General features: G+C 48.3%; 1 protein-coding gene across 1 annotated transcript in view; it reads left to right on the forward strand.

Moving 5' to 3' along the window:
• Positions 1-13,692, forward strand: part of VPS51 (VPS51 subunit of GARP complex) — a 27,699-nt gene extending 14,007 nt beyond the window's left edge. Inside the window, exons 5-10 of the mRNA XM_015825328.1 lie at positions 3,308-4,061; positions 6,643-6,858; positions 10,021-10,239; positions 10,996-11,108; positions 12,041-12,128; positions 13,375-13,692. Of these exons, the coding sequence (XP_015680814.1) occupies positions 3,308-4,061; positions 6,643-6,858; positions 10,021-10,239; positions 10,996-11,108; positions 12,041-12,128; positions 13,375-13,635 (1,651 nt within the window). The 3' untranslated portion in view covers positions 13,636-13,692. The remainder of the gene's footprint in view (positions 1-3,307; positions 4,062-6,642; positions 6,859-10,020; positions 10,240-10,995; positions 11,109-12,040; positions 12,129-13,374) is intronic.
• The last annotated feature ends 2,666 nt before the right edge of the window (positions 13,693-16,358 follow it).

The raw sequence follows: 16,358 nt of genomic DNA on the forward strand, positions 1-16,358 counted from the left end.
TCTTCTGCCAAGCAAAGTCAGTGGGGAAGCCAGATTCACTTAACAACAGAAATTTGAGGCTGAATTGTCATAAGTTGAAGACTACCTGTATTAAAGAATTAGCCGAAAGTCTTACGTTAACGTAGGCATGGATGTCTCGGATTAAAGATCCTAATTACAAAACTAGGCATGTAACAGCATGGACGTCTCTAACCAGTGTCCCTCAACGTGGCAACTTTTAGACCTGTGGACTTCCACTCCCAGAATTCCCCAGCCAGCATAGGCTGGCTAGGGAATTCTGGGAGTGGAAGTCCACAGGTCTGAAAGTTGCCACGTTGAGGAACACTGCCTTTTATGAACAGACTTGGATAAATCCTGAATGTTTAAGAAGGACTTTTAATTTCCCCACCACGGCTGCCACTGTCTCCTCTTACGAAGAAATCTGATTTTGGGGCAAAAAAAAAAAAAAAAATATGCATTACTGCTACAACTCTTCCTCCTGGATTTTATTACTTCAACAAATAACAATTCAGAGCGAAACAGAGCATCTGTCAAAGCCTCTCCAGAAAGCACTAGCTTGGCACAGGAGCTGCGAATGGGAAGCCGTTCGAATCTTTCCTCCAGCGGGAATGGATGGAGCTCCTGGAAGCAACAGGAATGGGACCGGCCTTCCTTAAAATGGCAATAAGGAGAGATGAAAGAGAACATTACTGGCTCAGGGCTAAACTGTGCTCAGGGGCCCTTGGTGCTCTCTGAGCTTGGTGGTTTTCTTGCAGATGTTTCATGACCCAGCTAGGGAACATCATCAGTGCTAGAAGGGAGGGGTGTTTGTGGAGAGGAGGAGGAGGAAGAGGAGGAGGAGGAGGACAGTGGTGTCCTTGGTGCTCTCTGAGCTTGGTGGTTTTCTTGCAGATGTTTCATGACCCAGCTAGGGAACATCATCAGTGCTAGAAGGGAGGGGTGTTTGTGGAGAGGAGGAGGAGGAAGAGGAGGAGGAGGAGGAGGAGGACAGTGGTGTCCTTGGTGCTCCCTGAGCTTGGTGGTNGAAGAGGGAGCCAAGCTATTCTCCAAGGCACCTGAAGGCAGGACGAGAAGCAATGGGTGGAAACTGATCAAGGAGAGAAGCAACTTAGAACTAAGGAGAAACTTCCTGACAGTTAGAACAATTAACCAATGGAACAACCTGCCTCCAGAAGTGGTGAATGCTCCAACACTGGAAGTTTTTAAGAAGAGACTGGACAGCCATTTGTCTCAAATGGTGTAGGGTTCCTGCCTGGGCAGGGGGTTGGACTCGATGACCTCCAAGGTCCCTTCCAACTTTATTATTATTATTATTAAGGTGAGATCTGTGAGAAAAACCCACAAAGTGATATATTAAAAGCAACATTCAGCACTCCTCTCCCCCAGTGTCCCCGTGTCCGTTTGAAGCCCAGCCAATCCACAGGTGGCATGGAGTTTTGGTAACGGGTCTTTTCGGGGGGCTCCTCACGGTCTCTCTCACTTTTGATGTCTCCTGGCTCCAAGCAAACCATCTCTCAGATAAGGGCCAGACATCCCACCCCTGGGGGAGGGGCGGAGGGCATCAGCAGACAGCGCAAAGTGTCCCCCAAAGGCTCCCCCCTCCCAGCAGAATAGCAGGCCACAAAGAAAGGCTGCAGAGAATGGGAAACGGGTATACGCATGAAAGACATTTCTTTGGGGACCTGACATGTTCATTTAGTGACCGTTCGAAGTTGGCACCGGACAAAGTGAGTTATGACTATTTTTCACACCGTTGCAGCATCCCCATGTGATCAAAATTCGGACATTTGGCAGCAGACTCACATTTGTGACGGCTACACTGTCCTGAGGTTACGTAATAAAGTTTTGCAACCCTACTGACGAGCAAAATCCACGGGGAAAGCCGGATTCACTTAACAACCAGGTTACTAATTTAACAACTGCAGTGATTCACTTAGCAACTGTGGCAAGAAAGCTTGGAAAAGGGGGCAAAACTCAACAACTGTCTTGCTTAGCAATGGAAATTTTGGCTGTAAGTGGTTGTAAGCCGAGGACTGCCTGTACACAACCGGCAGATTTGGTAAAAAAAATTCACTGGCAGATTTAGCGATGCCGCTTACAACTTTGAGAGGAATGTGTTCGTTCCCAAACAGAGAAGAGCGTAACCCGTGTCTCCTGATCCCCTCTCCCAACCGTAGGAGTCCATGCGCTGCTGCGCAAGCTACAATTCCTGTTCGAGCTTCCGGCCCGTCTCACCAAGTGCGTGGAGCTGGCGGCCTACGGGCAAGCGGTCCGGTACTACAGTAAAGCCCGCTGCATCCTCCACCAGTACCAACAGATGCCCTCCTTCAGGGGCATCCAGGACGACTGCCAGAAGATCATGGCTGACCTCGCTCAGAAGCTGCGGGAGAAATTCCGGTAGGCGTCCAGAGGAGGCGGTGAGACTAGGGGAGCCGGTTGGCCCGGAAGGTCACTGAATTCGCAGAGGGCTAAAACAGCCCAGCCACAAGGTTTTGCAAGAGAAGCACAGGCGGCCCTCGGCTTGGGCGGCCTTCTGACCAGCAAAGTCAGTGGGCGAAGCCGGACTCACTTAACAACCGGGTTACTAATTTAACCGCTGCGGTGATTCCCTTAACAACTGTGGCGAGAAAAGCCGTGAAATGGGGCAAAACCCGCTTAACAAAGGTCTCACTTAGCAACATAAATTTTGGGCTCAATTGTGATCGTAAGCCGAGGACTACCAGTATAAAAAGGGCCGGTGACATAAATAAATGTTAAATAAAATGTACTTGCAAAGTACATTTCTTAATTAAATTGCCTGAAACAAATCAATTTGGGGAAGTGATGGTTACAACCAATTGTGGTTGTATGTTGAGGACAACCTGTAAATTGCAGGGTGTCGACTTATGACCGCAACTGAGTCCAAAATTTATGTTGCTAGGTGAGATTTGTTAAGTGAATCTTGCCCCATTTTATGACCTTGCTTGCCACTGTTGTTAAGTGAATCACTGCAGTTAAGTTGGTAACATGGCTGTTAAGTGAATCTGGCTCCCTCATTGACTTTGCTTGTCAGAAGGTCACAAAAGGGAGTCACGTGACCCCGGGACACTGCAACCGTCATAAGTACTAGTCAGTTGCCAAGCGTCTGGATTTTGATCCTGTGACCACAAAGATGCTGCAATGGTTGGAAATGTGAAAAACAGTCATAAGTCATTTTCTCCGGTGGTGTTGTAACTTCGGTCACTAAACAGACTGTTGTAAGTCGAGGACTCCTTGTAGTTGAGCCTTCTGATGAGTCCCCCTGTTTTGTTTTGTTTTGTTACTCCAGGGACGGAGGCTCCGGTGCCAAGGACTTAGCCGAATGCGTGGAACTGCTGCTGCAGCTGGGCGAGCCGGCGGAAGAGCTGTGCGACGAATTCCTCTCCCACGCCCACTGCCGGCTGGAGGCTGAGCTGCGGAACCTGGAGGCCGAACTGGGAGACGGGCTGCATTTCGGGTCGGCTGGCCCAGCCACCGACATCCTTGAATTCACGGACCGCGGGTGCAACAGCTTCGTCAGCAACATCTGCCTGGTGATTGCCTCCTACCGGGAGCTGTTCATCAACCGGGAGGGCGCCCAGGGCATCGCCCACATGGCTCACGACAAGCTGGTGGCCTTCGTCGATGGCCTGATGGAGCGCTACTTCGCCCTGGTGGAGAGGCGCATTCAGCTGGAGAAAGGGGTGGGCGACAACTCGCTGCTGGTGCGGGCGCTGGACCGCTTCCACCGGCGCCTGCAAGCCCTGGCCAAGCTTTTGCCAGCCTCGCAGGCAGCAGCCGTAGGGACGGAGATCGTGGTGCGGGCAGCCAAGGAGCGCATCCGTCAGTACCTGCAGGCCTTGGAGAGCTTCTACCTGGACTGCCTGACGGACGTGCGCCAGTCCTTGGCTGCCCCTCGCCTGGTGGGGAAGGATAACCCCAGCCTGGCAGAGCTGCTGGGCACCATCTCGTCCTCCATCCTCAACCAGATCAAGTCTGTCCTCACCTACGTTCACCTCTTCACAGCCAAGGACATCAACTTCTCAAACAAGCCGTACTTCAAGGTAAAAGAAGGATTTGAAAATGAGAAAGCACTCTCTCTCATCCTTAACCGCTTTTAAGACGTGTGAACTTTCAACTCCCAGAATTCCCCAGTCAGCATGGCTGATTCTAGCCCAGGGGTCTCCAAATCTGGCAACCTTAAGACTTGTGGACTTCAACTTCTAGAATTCCTCAGCCAGCATGGAAGTTGAAGTCCACGTATCTTCAGGCTTGGGAAACGCTGCTCTAGGGTCAGGTTGAGTAGATGTTGCCCTATGAAGCATCCATCTTTATCTTTGCAACTATAAAACCAGTTTTTCTGATGTTTTCCCCTGTTGTCCCTCCTTCTTTCCTTAATTTAATTCTGGCAGTTGAAGTTCACACATCTTAAAAGCTGTCAAGGTTGAAAAATTAGACTCTACAGAACCAGATTAAGGCCAACTGATTTCCTAAGCTCACCTCCATAATGATCCCTCAGTCCTTCCATTGCTCGATAAGACATTAAAATCCAGCAAATGCTGAATAATTTTTAAATTCAGTTTTCTTCCAAGCCGTGTCCCAGGCTGCACTCTATATTGACATTAAATAGAAACTTCTTTTTAAAAAATGTATTTATTTAATAAATGCTAAATAGCAGTAAGCAGCGTGGGCGAATTATAGACAATAGACAAGTGTAAGCTTTCAACCCTATTCAATGCATTTTTTAAAAATTATATTGTAAGGGGGCAAAATGCAAATGCAAAAAAAATAAGGCGTAACTTCTTGCTGACTTTCTCAATTCCTGTAGTATCAACGGAAACCAGGGAGTCAGTCAAAAAGAGTTGGAGTCCCTGAACTTCCACACACCCGTCGTACGACTGACCCCTTAAGACCCTCAACTTCAGGTGTGTAGATTTTCAACGGTTCCAACTGTTTGTGACTTACCCGACAACCGGGACGACATTATCATAGCAGAGAAGCCTGCAGTGCTGGGATAGAACATAAACGTTAAAGTACAGGTAGTCCTCAACTTACAACCACAATTGATCCCAAAATGTATGTTGCTGAGAAATTTGTTACGTGAGTTTTGCCCCCATTTTACAACTTTCCTTGCCATATTTGTTAAGTGAATCACTGCAGTTGGTAAATTAGTCACCCGGTCGTTAAGTGAATCTGGCTTCCACCTTGACTTTGCTTGTCAGGAGGTCGCCAAAGGGGATCACAGGACCCCAGGGCACTGCAGCCGTCATAACTATGAGTCAGCTGCCAAACATCCGAATACAAATCACTTGACCAGAGGGATGCTGCAACGGTCGTAACTGTGAAAACTGGTCATAAGTCACTTTTTTCAGCGCCGTTGTAACTCCGAACGGTCACTAAAACTGTTGTAAGTTGAGAACTACCCGTTCGGCCGATTCTGCTCCTAAAAGTAAACATGATTTTCTACCCTTTTGAGGCCTGGCAAATCCAACCCCGTAAAATCGGTTTAACTCTCCGTAAAGAAGGAGGCAGAGTCTTTCCTCCCACTGAAAAGAAACATTTTGGGAAAGGCACAAAGCCAGCTGGATGACCTCCAGCCAGTCCCTCTCTCTCAGCCCTAAGGAGGAGACAATGGCAATCCCCTTCTGGAAAAAAAACCTTGCTAAGAAAACTGCAGAGACCTGTCCAAACAGCCAACGTTGACTTGAAGGTGCCAAAAAAAAAAACCAGAATAAGTCTCGGCTCGCTCTGACCCGGATTCCGTCTCCAGCCTGCTGTGGGGGGAGCTGGCCACCCAGTAATCCCTCCTCTTGCTCCGTTGTAACTGGCCGCATTTTATAGTGTTGCCCCCCTAGTGCAGTGATGGCGAACCTTTTAGAGACCGAGTGCCCAAACTGCAACCCCAAACCCACTTATGCATCGTCAGGTGCCGGGTGGGTGTGGCCCATTGGGTGGACGTGGCTGCAGTGGTAACGGCAGACTGGGTGGGACTAAAAAGTTCAGTCAATCAATTCCAACTTTGCAAGATCTTTTTTTTCCCCGTGAGAAGTTGAAATTGACTGATTGATTGAACCTTTTTTTTTTTTTTGCGCATGGCAGCGGAAGCCTAAAGCGAAAAGGTTTTATAAAACCCAGCTGAAGGCCTAGGACTGGGGCGACGGTGCGTGTGCCCACAGAGAGGGCTCTGGGTGCCGCCTCTGGCACCTGTGCCATAGGTTCGCCACCACTGACCTATAACATTTCAGACAAATGGCTGTCCAGTCTCTTAAAAGTCTCCAGTGATGGCGCACCCACAAAGGCAAATTTCCTTTATCCCCCAATTTGGACCGTTAGGAAGCTGATAGACAGATGCTGTTGTTCTGATGGTGGACATACTTAAAAGTAATTGGATGGTTAAATAAATATGCAATTCTCAAACTTCGTTCAGATGATCTCGGGTCCTGGAGTAAGGCAGCTAAGAGTTCCCAATTGTTAAGATGTGGCAGCAGAAGCCTAAAGCCAAAAGGTTTTCTAAAACCCAGCTGAAGGCCTAGGACTGGGGCGACGGCGCGCGTGCCCACAGAGAGGGCTCTGAGTGCCGCCTCTGGCCCCCGTGCCACAGGTTCGCCACCACTGCCCTAGTGTGTCCCTTTTATTTTTCTCTAGGGCGAATTCTGCAGCCAGGGTGTCCGGGAAGGCCTCGTGGTCAGCTTTATCAAGTCTCTTTGCCAGATCGCCCGGCAGTTCTGCGAGAGCCCGGGTGACAAAGGAGGGTCCAGCCCCCCAGCTCTGTTGCTGCTCCTCTCCCGCCTCTGCTTGGATTACGAGACGGCCACCATCAGCTACATCCTCACCTTGACCGATGAGCAGTTCCTGGTGCAGGTAAGGCCGAAGGCTGGTGTGGGGGTGGAGACCAAACCCAGAAGTTAAAACCTGGCAGGCCTCGTTTTCTTCTATCTCAAACCTCATCAGAACCAAATTCTGGTGAGCAGAGGAGGAAAAAAATGGGGTGTGATGATGCAGCATATTCCTGGAACTGCAGACCCCACACATCAGGAAGTCTAATTCATTTCGGCGCTAACACTACATGCTACAGCAAGTCCTTGACTTAGAATTGCAATCGGGACAGGAATTTTGCTCCTAAGTCGGGACAGCCGCAAGTCGAGGCATCCATACGACCAGACCTATTTTGACAGCAGTCATTAAGGGAATAACAGAGTCGTAAATCCAAATCCATTCTGCTTGAGTGCCGGAAACGGCAAAAAAAAAATCTCGACAGTCACAAAACTACAGGCAGACCTCGTCTTACGACCACAATTGAGCCCAAAATTTTTGTTGCTAAGTGAAACATTTGTTAAGTGGGTTTTGCCTCATTTTACGACTTTTCGTGTCACCGTTATTAAGTGGATCACTGCAGTGGTTAAGTTAGTCACACGGTTGTTCAATGAGCATCAGGGAAACTCTTCCAGATTTTCAGAATGAGGCAGAGACGTCCAAATCTGCTCTCTGCTAGTACCCCATGACCCCGCTGACAAGGAAGACCTGTGAGGAAATGAATCAACATTTTATTAAAATGTGCGCGTTTTTGTGACCTGCAACTTACAAAAAGTTTGCCTTTTAATAACATTGTTAGTCAGAAATGTTGCTACCATTATAGACTTAATGTGGCTCTCCTGTAACATCTACAATAGCATTTCTCAACTTGGGGAACTTCCCACTGTGGAATCCAACTCCCCAAATTCTCAATAGTGCCTCTGCTGGCTGGGGAATTCTGGGAGTTGAAGTCCACCCACCTTAAAACTGCCAAGGCTGAGAAACACTGATTAGACCAGGGGTCTTCAAACTTGGCCCTTTTATGACTTGTGGACTTCAACTCCCAGATTTCCTCAGCCAGGCATGCTGGCTGAGGAATTCTGGGAGTTGAAGTCCACAAGTCATAAAAGGGCCAAATTTGAAGACCCTTGGATTAGACTTGTCATGTTTTAACATGACTGCAAAACTTCCAAACTATAAGGGAAATCCCAGGTTATGCTGGTCTATGATCATAGTGAAGATTTGGTTTGTTTTGACTAGGTTTGCCATAAAGCCAAAAATCCATTGAGAGAAGAAGTGTAGAATAAAATAATTTTGCTCCCCGATCACTGCTGATCGGATGCACAAACATCTTCTAATGGGGGGGGGGGATTTCTAACTATTATGCAACCTCCCTTCAGTTTATTATTATTTTTTTAAATAAAGCCACAGCAAGCGGATGACAGGAGAAGGAATACATGTTGTACACAACGCCACTTTTGCACAATTTGTCCTAGGAGTTTCCTTGTTGCGGTACGCTGAGTGTTGCTTGCGCCACTGCACACGATTGCCTCCTGCAATAGCCAAAGATGCCACTTCCTGCTCTTCAGCTGTGGGGGGAACCCCAAGGAAAAGCCCGGAGTGGGTGCAGCTTCTGAGCGGAGCCCCTTCTGAGCACGCTCTCTTCCGAATCCAGATTGGGCAGACAAAAAAGTTGAACACAGGCAGTCCTCGACTTACAACGATTTGTTTAGTGACCGTTCAAGCTTACAAACGGCACTGGGAAAAAAGTGACTTAGGACCGGTTTTCACACTTACGACCTTTGCAGCATCCCTACAGTCACGTGATCAGAATTCAGACGCTTGGCAACTGACTCGTACTTGTGACCGTTGCTGATGACGTGATCCCCTTTTGCCAAGAAGACGGTTCGTTTCAGTCACCCCTTCGGTCTAAGTGAATTGTTGTCTTTAAACTCCGACTTAACAGTATTCAACTTCTGATGGACATAATTTCTTAATCGGCTTTCAGAATGCAATTGCATCCGTACCTACAGAGCCTAATTTCTAGGATTAATGTTTTGATCCGTACATTGTCGTACCTGCAGAGATTGGTCACATCCTCAACGTGGCACCTTTTAGACCTGTGGACTTCAACTCCCAGAATTCCCCAGCCAGCATAGGCTGGCTAGGGAATTCTGGGAGTTGAAGTCCACACGTCTGAAAGTTGCCACGTTGAGAAACACTGCCTTTTATGAACAGACTTGGATAAATCCTGAATGTTTAAGAAGGACTTTTAATTTCCCCGCCACGGCTGCCACTGTCTCCTCTTATCTAGAAATCTGACTTTTGGGCAAAAAAAAATCTGCATTACTGCTACAACTCTTCCTCCTGGATTTTATGACTTCAACAAATAACAATTCAGAGTGAAACAGAGCATCTGTCAAAGCCTCTCCAGAAAGCACTAGCTTGGCACAGGAACTGCGAATGGGAAGCCGTTCGAATCTTTCCTCCAGCGGGAATGGATGGAGCTCCTGGAAGCAACAGGAATGGGACCGGCCTTCCTTAAAATGGCAATAAGGAGAGATGAAAGAGAACATTACTGGCTCAGGGCTAAACTGTGCTCAGGGGCCCTTGGTGCTCGCTGAGCTTGGTGGTTTTCTTGCAGATGTTTCATGACCCAGCTAGGGAACATCATCAGTGCTAGAAGGGAGGGGTGTTTGTGGAGAGGAGGAGGAGGAGGAGGAGGACAGTGGTGTCCTTGGTGCTCCCTGAGCTTGGTGGTTTTCTTGCAGATGTTTCATGACCCAGCTAGGGAACATCATCAGTGCTAGAAGGGAGTTTGTGGAGGGGAAGGAGAAGGGGAGAAGGGAAGAGGAGGAGAAGGTATAAAGGAGGAAGACAACTATTGGTCCTTGATGCTCTCTGAGCTTGGTGGTTTTCTTGCAGACGTTTCATTACCAAACTAGGTGACATGCTCAGTGCTAGGAGGGAGTGGGTTTGTCTCTCTCTCTCTCTTTTTGTATTAGTCGCTTGCTCTGTCAGTTTTGTTGAGGGTGTTCTTGATGTTTCCAGCTCTCTATTAACACTGAAGTAACTGCTGCCTTCCTGATGCATTGGGCTTCAGGCTCCAATCTCCCCTGCCAGGATGATGGGAGGCGAGGTCCAGAAGATCTCCAGGAAAGGGGATGCTGTTTAAAATTCCGGGGGGTGAGCCAGGCTATCCCTTCTCACTGGGTCTTGTCCCTCCACCAGGACCACTCCCCCGTGACGCCGGTCACCGTGCTGTGTGCCGAGGCCAGGGAGGCTGCCCAGAAGCTGCTGAACCATTACGTGAAGGTTCAGGGGCTGATCATCTCTCAGATGCTGCGCAAGAGCGTGGAGACGCGCGACTGGATCTCCACCATCGAACCGCGCAACGTCCGTGCCGTCATGAAGAGGGTGGTGGAAGACGCCACCTCGATTGACGTGCAGGTGAGGGCAGGGAAGGCCCAGCCAAGCCCCGGATTTTCCTGGGAAGAAGTTGAAGAAGCTGCTTAGGGCAGGGGGCTGTCTATAACCATTTGTTGCTCTAGTGAAGCATGTTGTAAGGACCCACCCCACTTTACATCTCAAGAAGACAGAACTCTTGGAATAGCTCTTCCAACAGGCATCTTTATTAAGAGAAGATGGTTGCAGGCATTCTAGACAGGATCTGAGGGGCCAACCCCTACCATTCAAGGTTTTAAGTGTTCCCAAGCAGCCCCCCACCCCACCGTCCTTCCAGCGACGATCCCAGGCGTTACATTTCCACCCCCTTTTCCTCACAGCCGGCAGAAGGGAGACTTCAGAGAGTAGTAGATGAAAGCTGATGGGCCATATTGTTATGGTCAGTCCTCTTGGTGAGAATCCACATTCAGTCCCTTTGAAGTTGTAAGGAAGGAAGTGAGAGCCATAAAAGCCCTTTGCTCATCCCCCTTCCCCTTCGTAGTATGACAGAATCCAGAGAGGGCAGAAATGGGGTTTTCCATAGTCGATAACTAGAATTGAAATATAATTGGATTCTGACACACGTCTTGGAAAAATCTCAGGCCAGGAATCTCCTTTGGCTAGCTGACTAAGCAGGATGGATGAGACAGAAGCTGAAGATGGCAGATCTGACAGCTTGGGGCAGCCTCCAGTCAGCACTGGGCTGCCCCTGCCCGGCCTTACTAGCAACTCGCATTTCCCTGCCGTGGTCTCCTCTCACAGGTGGGCCTGCTCTACGAGGAAGGGGTGCGGAAAGCTCAGAGCAGCGATTCCAGCAAACGAACCTTTTCCATATCCAGGCAGCAGAGCCGCTACGCACCCAGCTATACCCCCAGGTGAGTCGAAGGAAGAGGCCGCCTAGCAAGTGGGGTGCAGGAGTTACGTCCTCCGTGTGAAACGCCTGCAGACGCTCTCGCAAGGAGAGTGGCTTTGACCACCACGGCGGCTAAGGGGAGAATAGCAGAATACAGGTAGTCCTCAACTTGCGGCCAAAATTTCTGTTGCTAAGTGAGACATTTGTTAAGGGAATTTTGCCCCATTTTACGACCTTTCTTGCCTAAGTTGTTAAGTATGCTGGGGTCACGTTGATCTCCTTTTGTGATCTTCTGACAAGCAAAGTCAATGGGGGAAGCCAGATTCACTTAACAACCGAGTTACTAATCAACGTCAGTGATTCGCTTAACAAACGTGGCAAGAAAAGTTGTGAAATGGGGCAAAAGGCACTTAACGTGTTCTCACATAGCAACATAACCTCTGGGCTCAGTTGTGGCAGTTAGTCAAGTGTTCCCAAGGGCCTGAAAAAAGCATGGCTTTTAAAAGAACTCTTGGGGGTCACCAGAAAAAGATCCTTAGTTACACAGAGAAACAAGTGCATAGTTGGTAGATCAGACTGTGAGGTCCTGGCTGCTCTCTGAGCTTGGTTATGTCCTTGCAGACTTTTCATGACCAGCTAGGGAACATCAGTGCTAGAAGGGAGGGGGCTGCAGAAGGGAGAAGAGGAGAAGGACTGAGGGGTCCTGGGTGCTCTCTGAGCTTGGTTGTGTCCTTGCAGACTTTTCACGACCCAGCTAGGGAACGTCATCAGTGCTAGAAGGGAGCTTGTGGAATGGAGGAGAAGGGGAAGACCGCGGGGTCCTTGGTGCTCTCTGAACTGGGTTGTTTCCTTGCAGACTTTTCATGACCCAACTAGGTAACATCATCTGTGCAGATCGGGGTAGATCAAATGATTTAAACTAATCGATTATGTCTTCTCTCCAATTGCGGCCAGTGCCCCCATGGACACCAATTTGCTGAGCAACATCCAGAAGCTTTTCTCGGAGCGGATCGATATCTTCAGCCCCGTGGAGTTTAACAAGGTGAGGGCAAGTGGGCTGCAGGGAGCCCAATTTTTCTCTTTTCTTCTCTTCGCCCAGCAATCAGTCAGAATAGAGCTGGAAGGGACCTTGGAGGTCTTCTAGTCCAGCCCCTTCAGAAGCAGAAACAGTGGGTTGGTTTGAGCATTGGCTTGGAGAGCTTTTAGCAGGAAGGAAGTGACAGGCCTCCAAGATATTAAGGTACTTAGAATCGTAGTGTCAGGCCTGCCCCCGTCTGATCCCTTAGGGAAGAGAAACCCTCGACTCCCATTTGGTTGACGTGAAAGCTACTTTTACTAAGAGATGCTGGTTGCAGTAAAGTCAGGGAGAATCTGAGGTTTCCCGCTCATCAGTAGAAAACTATTTCCTTCTGTCCTGTCCCTCCCTGTGACCAGTCTAGTGTGAAATACCGCTGGGATGTTTTGGGGGATGCTGAGGGGTTTCCGCTGGAAACTTCCCACACTCAGAGCAAGACACCTTGGCACGAACTGATCCCAGGGTGATCTGCCTTTCTTCAGCTGTCATCCCGCTCCTAATTCCCACACAAAAATGCACACAGATTTCTTGCCCATTTGTCGTCCCCCTCCCCATCATGCCTCCTCCCAATCCTTTGATGGCAGGACACCAGCACGGCACCGAGGTGAAGATGGTTTTAGAATAGAATAAGAATAGAATAGAGTAGAATAGAATAGGAATACAGAATAGGAATATAGAATAGAATAGAATAGAATATGGAATGGAAAGTAATAGCATAGAATAAAATAGAATAGAATAGGAATACAGAATAGAATAGAATAGAATATGGAATGGAAAGTAATAGCATAGAATAAAATAGAATAGAATAGAAATACAGAATAGGAATAGGAATACAGAATAGGAATATAGAATAGAATAGAATAGTGCTGGAAGGGACCTTGGAGGTCTTCTAGTCCAGCCCCCTGCTCGAGCAGGAGAACCTATACTATTTCAGACAAGTGACTGTCCAGTCTCTTCTTAAAAGCCTCCAGTGATGGAGCGCCCACGACTTCTGGTGGCAAGCTGTCCACTTAAGCTTGTAGGACTGGAAGGGACCTTGGAGGTCTTCTAGTCCAACCCTGTCCCCAAGGCAAGAGACGTAAGGAGTCGTTAAGGCAAGGACTACCTCTAATTAGAAGGATTCCTTCCGAGTTTGCACATGGTGACTTCCCAGTCTTTTATTTTTTTTTAAATCCCGCCTCTTTTAAACCTTCCGCCCTCTTCTTCCGCCCAGGTCTCCGTGCTGACGGGCATCATCAAGATCAGCCTGAAGACCTTCCTGGAGTGCGTCCGCCTGCGCACCTTCGGCCGCTTCGGCCTGCAGCAGATCCAGGTAGACTGCTACTACTTGCAGCTCTACCTCTGGCGCTTCGTTTCGGACGAGAACCTGGTGCACTTTTTGCTGGACGAAATCGTGGGCAGCACGGCTCACCGGTGCCTCGATCCCGTGCCCATGGAGCAGAGCGTGATCGAGGTCATTTGCGAGCGCGGATAGAGCGGAGAGAGGAATGATAGTGAGAAAAATCTTAATTTGGATCCTCTGGAACAAGGTTTCTCCAGCTGGGGAACTTTAAGTGGTCTGGACTTCAACTCCCAGAATGCCCCAGCCAGCTATGCTGGCTGGGGCATTCTGGGAGTTGAAATCCAGACCACTTAAAGTTCCCCAGCTCTCTATCTTAAAGTTCCCAACTCTGTTCAGCAAAGGAGCTTCTGAAAACCTCAAGAGACAACATTTTCTCTTTCTACTGTATGCGAAGCGATGTAGGGAAAACTTCAACGGTGGGAAAATTCTGATAAATAAAGCGTAATTTAATTCTCTGCTGCCTTCGGAAGACTGGATTGATGATTGCAAGCCAGCTGCTCCCCACACCATTCATAAAACTGCGATTCGGAGTAAATAAAACCCTTGGCCCCCCTCTCTGATTTTCACAAGGTATCCTCGCCTGCAGTAGCCCATTTCAACGGGTGCAGAGGTAAAAGATTTGCAAGGTCAATTATTCGGAGGAAGCCCCACACGATCAGTTACAGATAGTCCTCGACTTACAACAGTTCATTTAGTGACCATTCAAAGTTACAACGGCACTCAAAAAAGTGACCTAGGGTGATTTTTCACCCTTATGACCACTGCAGCGTCCCCGTTGGTCATGTGATTTACATTTGGATGCTTGACAACGGATTCGTATTTATGGTGGTTTGCAGTGTCCCGGGGTCACTTTTGCGACCTTCTGACAAGCAAAGTCAAGGGGGGAGCTGGATTCACTTCACAACTGTGTTACTAACTTAACAACTGCAGTGAGTCACTGAACAGCTGTGGCAGGGAAAGTTGTAAAGTGGGGCAAAACTCACATTTCTCATTTAGCAATATAAACAAACCCTCCCTGTGTCAGAATCCAATTATATTTCATTTCTAGCTACCGACTCTGAAAAAAGACCCATTTCTTACTCTTTGTGGATTCTGTCATACTACGAAAGGGGAGGAGGGAGCAAGGGGGTTTATGACTCTCACTTCCTTCATTTAAACTACAAAGGACTGGATGTGATTCTTATCAAGAGGACTGACCATCTACTCTCTCTCTGAAGTCTCCCTTCTGCTGGCCGTGAGGAAAAGGGGGTGGAAATGTAACGCCTGGGATCCTCGCTGGAAGGACGGTGGGGTGGGGGCTGCTTGGGAACACTTAAAACCTTGGATGGTAGGGGTTGGCCCCTCAGATCCTGTCTAGAACGCCTGCAACCATCTTCTCTTAATAAAGATGCCTGTTGGAAGAAATATTCCAAGAGTTCTGTCTTCTTAAGATGTAAAGTGGGGTGGGTCCTTACACCCTGTTTGGAATCCTGCCGGCTTGCTCAGCTTATTCCTATTAAACCAGCGAACCATTTAAGCCCAGTTTAGCTTGCCCTGAAAACCCAACCCGTGTCCGTTAATTTTGACTTCAGTGATGCTGAGATCTTACTTATTTATTAAATTTGCACACCCCACATCTTCCCTAGAAGGGGAAATTCGGCCTTGTGCATTAGGTTGCACCCAACAGACTCACCTCAACCGAGAAACCTTCCTCCTACTCCTGCCCAGTTCATTGTTTTGTGATTTCACTTCCATCTGATTTTGTCCTGAAAAGGAGATTTCTTCTGCAACCTTCTGCCCAGACTCATGGTTCCTATCTACAAGTAGTCCTTGACTTAACAACCATTGCTTTAACAACTTTTCAAAGTTACAACGTTGCTGAAAAAAGATGACTGATGACCCAGTCCTCACAACCGTGGCAGCATCCTCACCCACAATCATGTGGTCAAAATCCAGACACGTATTTGCAATGCCAAGAGAGTCCAAGGGTCGCCTGCTCACCCTATGTGACCTCCCCAGCCAGTTTCTGACGGTCAAAGTCAATGGGGGAAGCCTGATTTCCTTAAACAACCATGTGATTCACTTATTAACAGTGGCAAAAATAAATAAATCATAAACTTGTGTGTGGCTCACTTAACAACTGCCTTGCTTAGCAATGGAAGTACCGGCCCCAATTGTCATAAGTTGAAGAGTACCTGTAATTTATGCACGTAGCCAGAGTTTGAGGGGCTTTTCATGCACCATCAACCTCATTAAGCTCCTTGCTTCCAATGTGGATTTGCTTTACCAGTCCTATCCATAAGATAGTCCTCGAATTACAACAGTTCATTTAGTGACCGTTCAAAGTTACAACAGCACTGAAAAAAGGGACTTAGGACCGTTTTTCACATGACCGTTGCAGCATCCCCAGGATCACGCGATCAAAATTCAAAGAGGCTTGGCAACTGACTCACATTTATGACCATTGCAGTGTCCCAAGGTCACGTAGTCCCCTTTTGTGACCTGACAAAGTCAATGTGGAAGCCCGATTCACTTGACAACCCTGTGACTGATTTAACAACTGCAGTGATTTGCTTAACAACTGTGGCAAGAAAGTTCGTAAAGTGGGGTTCACTTAACCAATGTTTCACTTCGCAACAAAAAAATTGGTGGTTGTAATTCGAGGTATAGGTTTTCCTGCTTGAACAGGGGGCTGGACTAGAAGACCTCCAAGGCCCCTTCCAGCTCTATTCGACTATCTGTCCTCGCCCTTTTCCACAAGCTGTGGCCCTCCCAAATGTGCCTCTGGCAACAGATGGAGGGAGGTTGCAGCTGGGCAACACTGTGAAGGCATCCTGCGGGGTCAAAAAGAGTGGTGGAGACCGTCTGTCTCTTTG

This window comes from Protobothrops mucrosquamatus, unplaced genomic scaffold (genome assembly GCF_001527695.2).
Source record: "Protobothrops mucrosquamatus isolate PMUCROS unplaced genomic scaffold, P.Mucros_1.0 scaffold2599, whole genome shotgun sequence".
NCBI classification, from domain to species: domain Eukaryota; kingdom Metazoa; phylum Chordata; class Lepidosauria; order Squamata; family Viperidae; genus Protobothrops; species Protobothrops mucrosquamatus.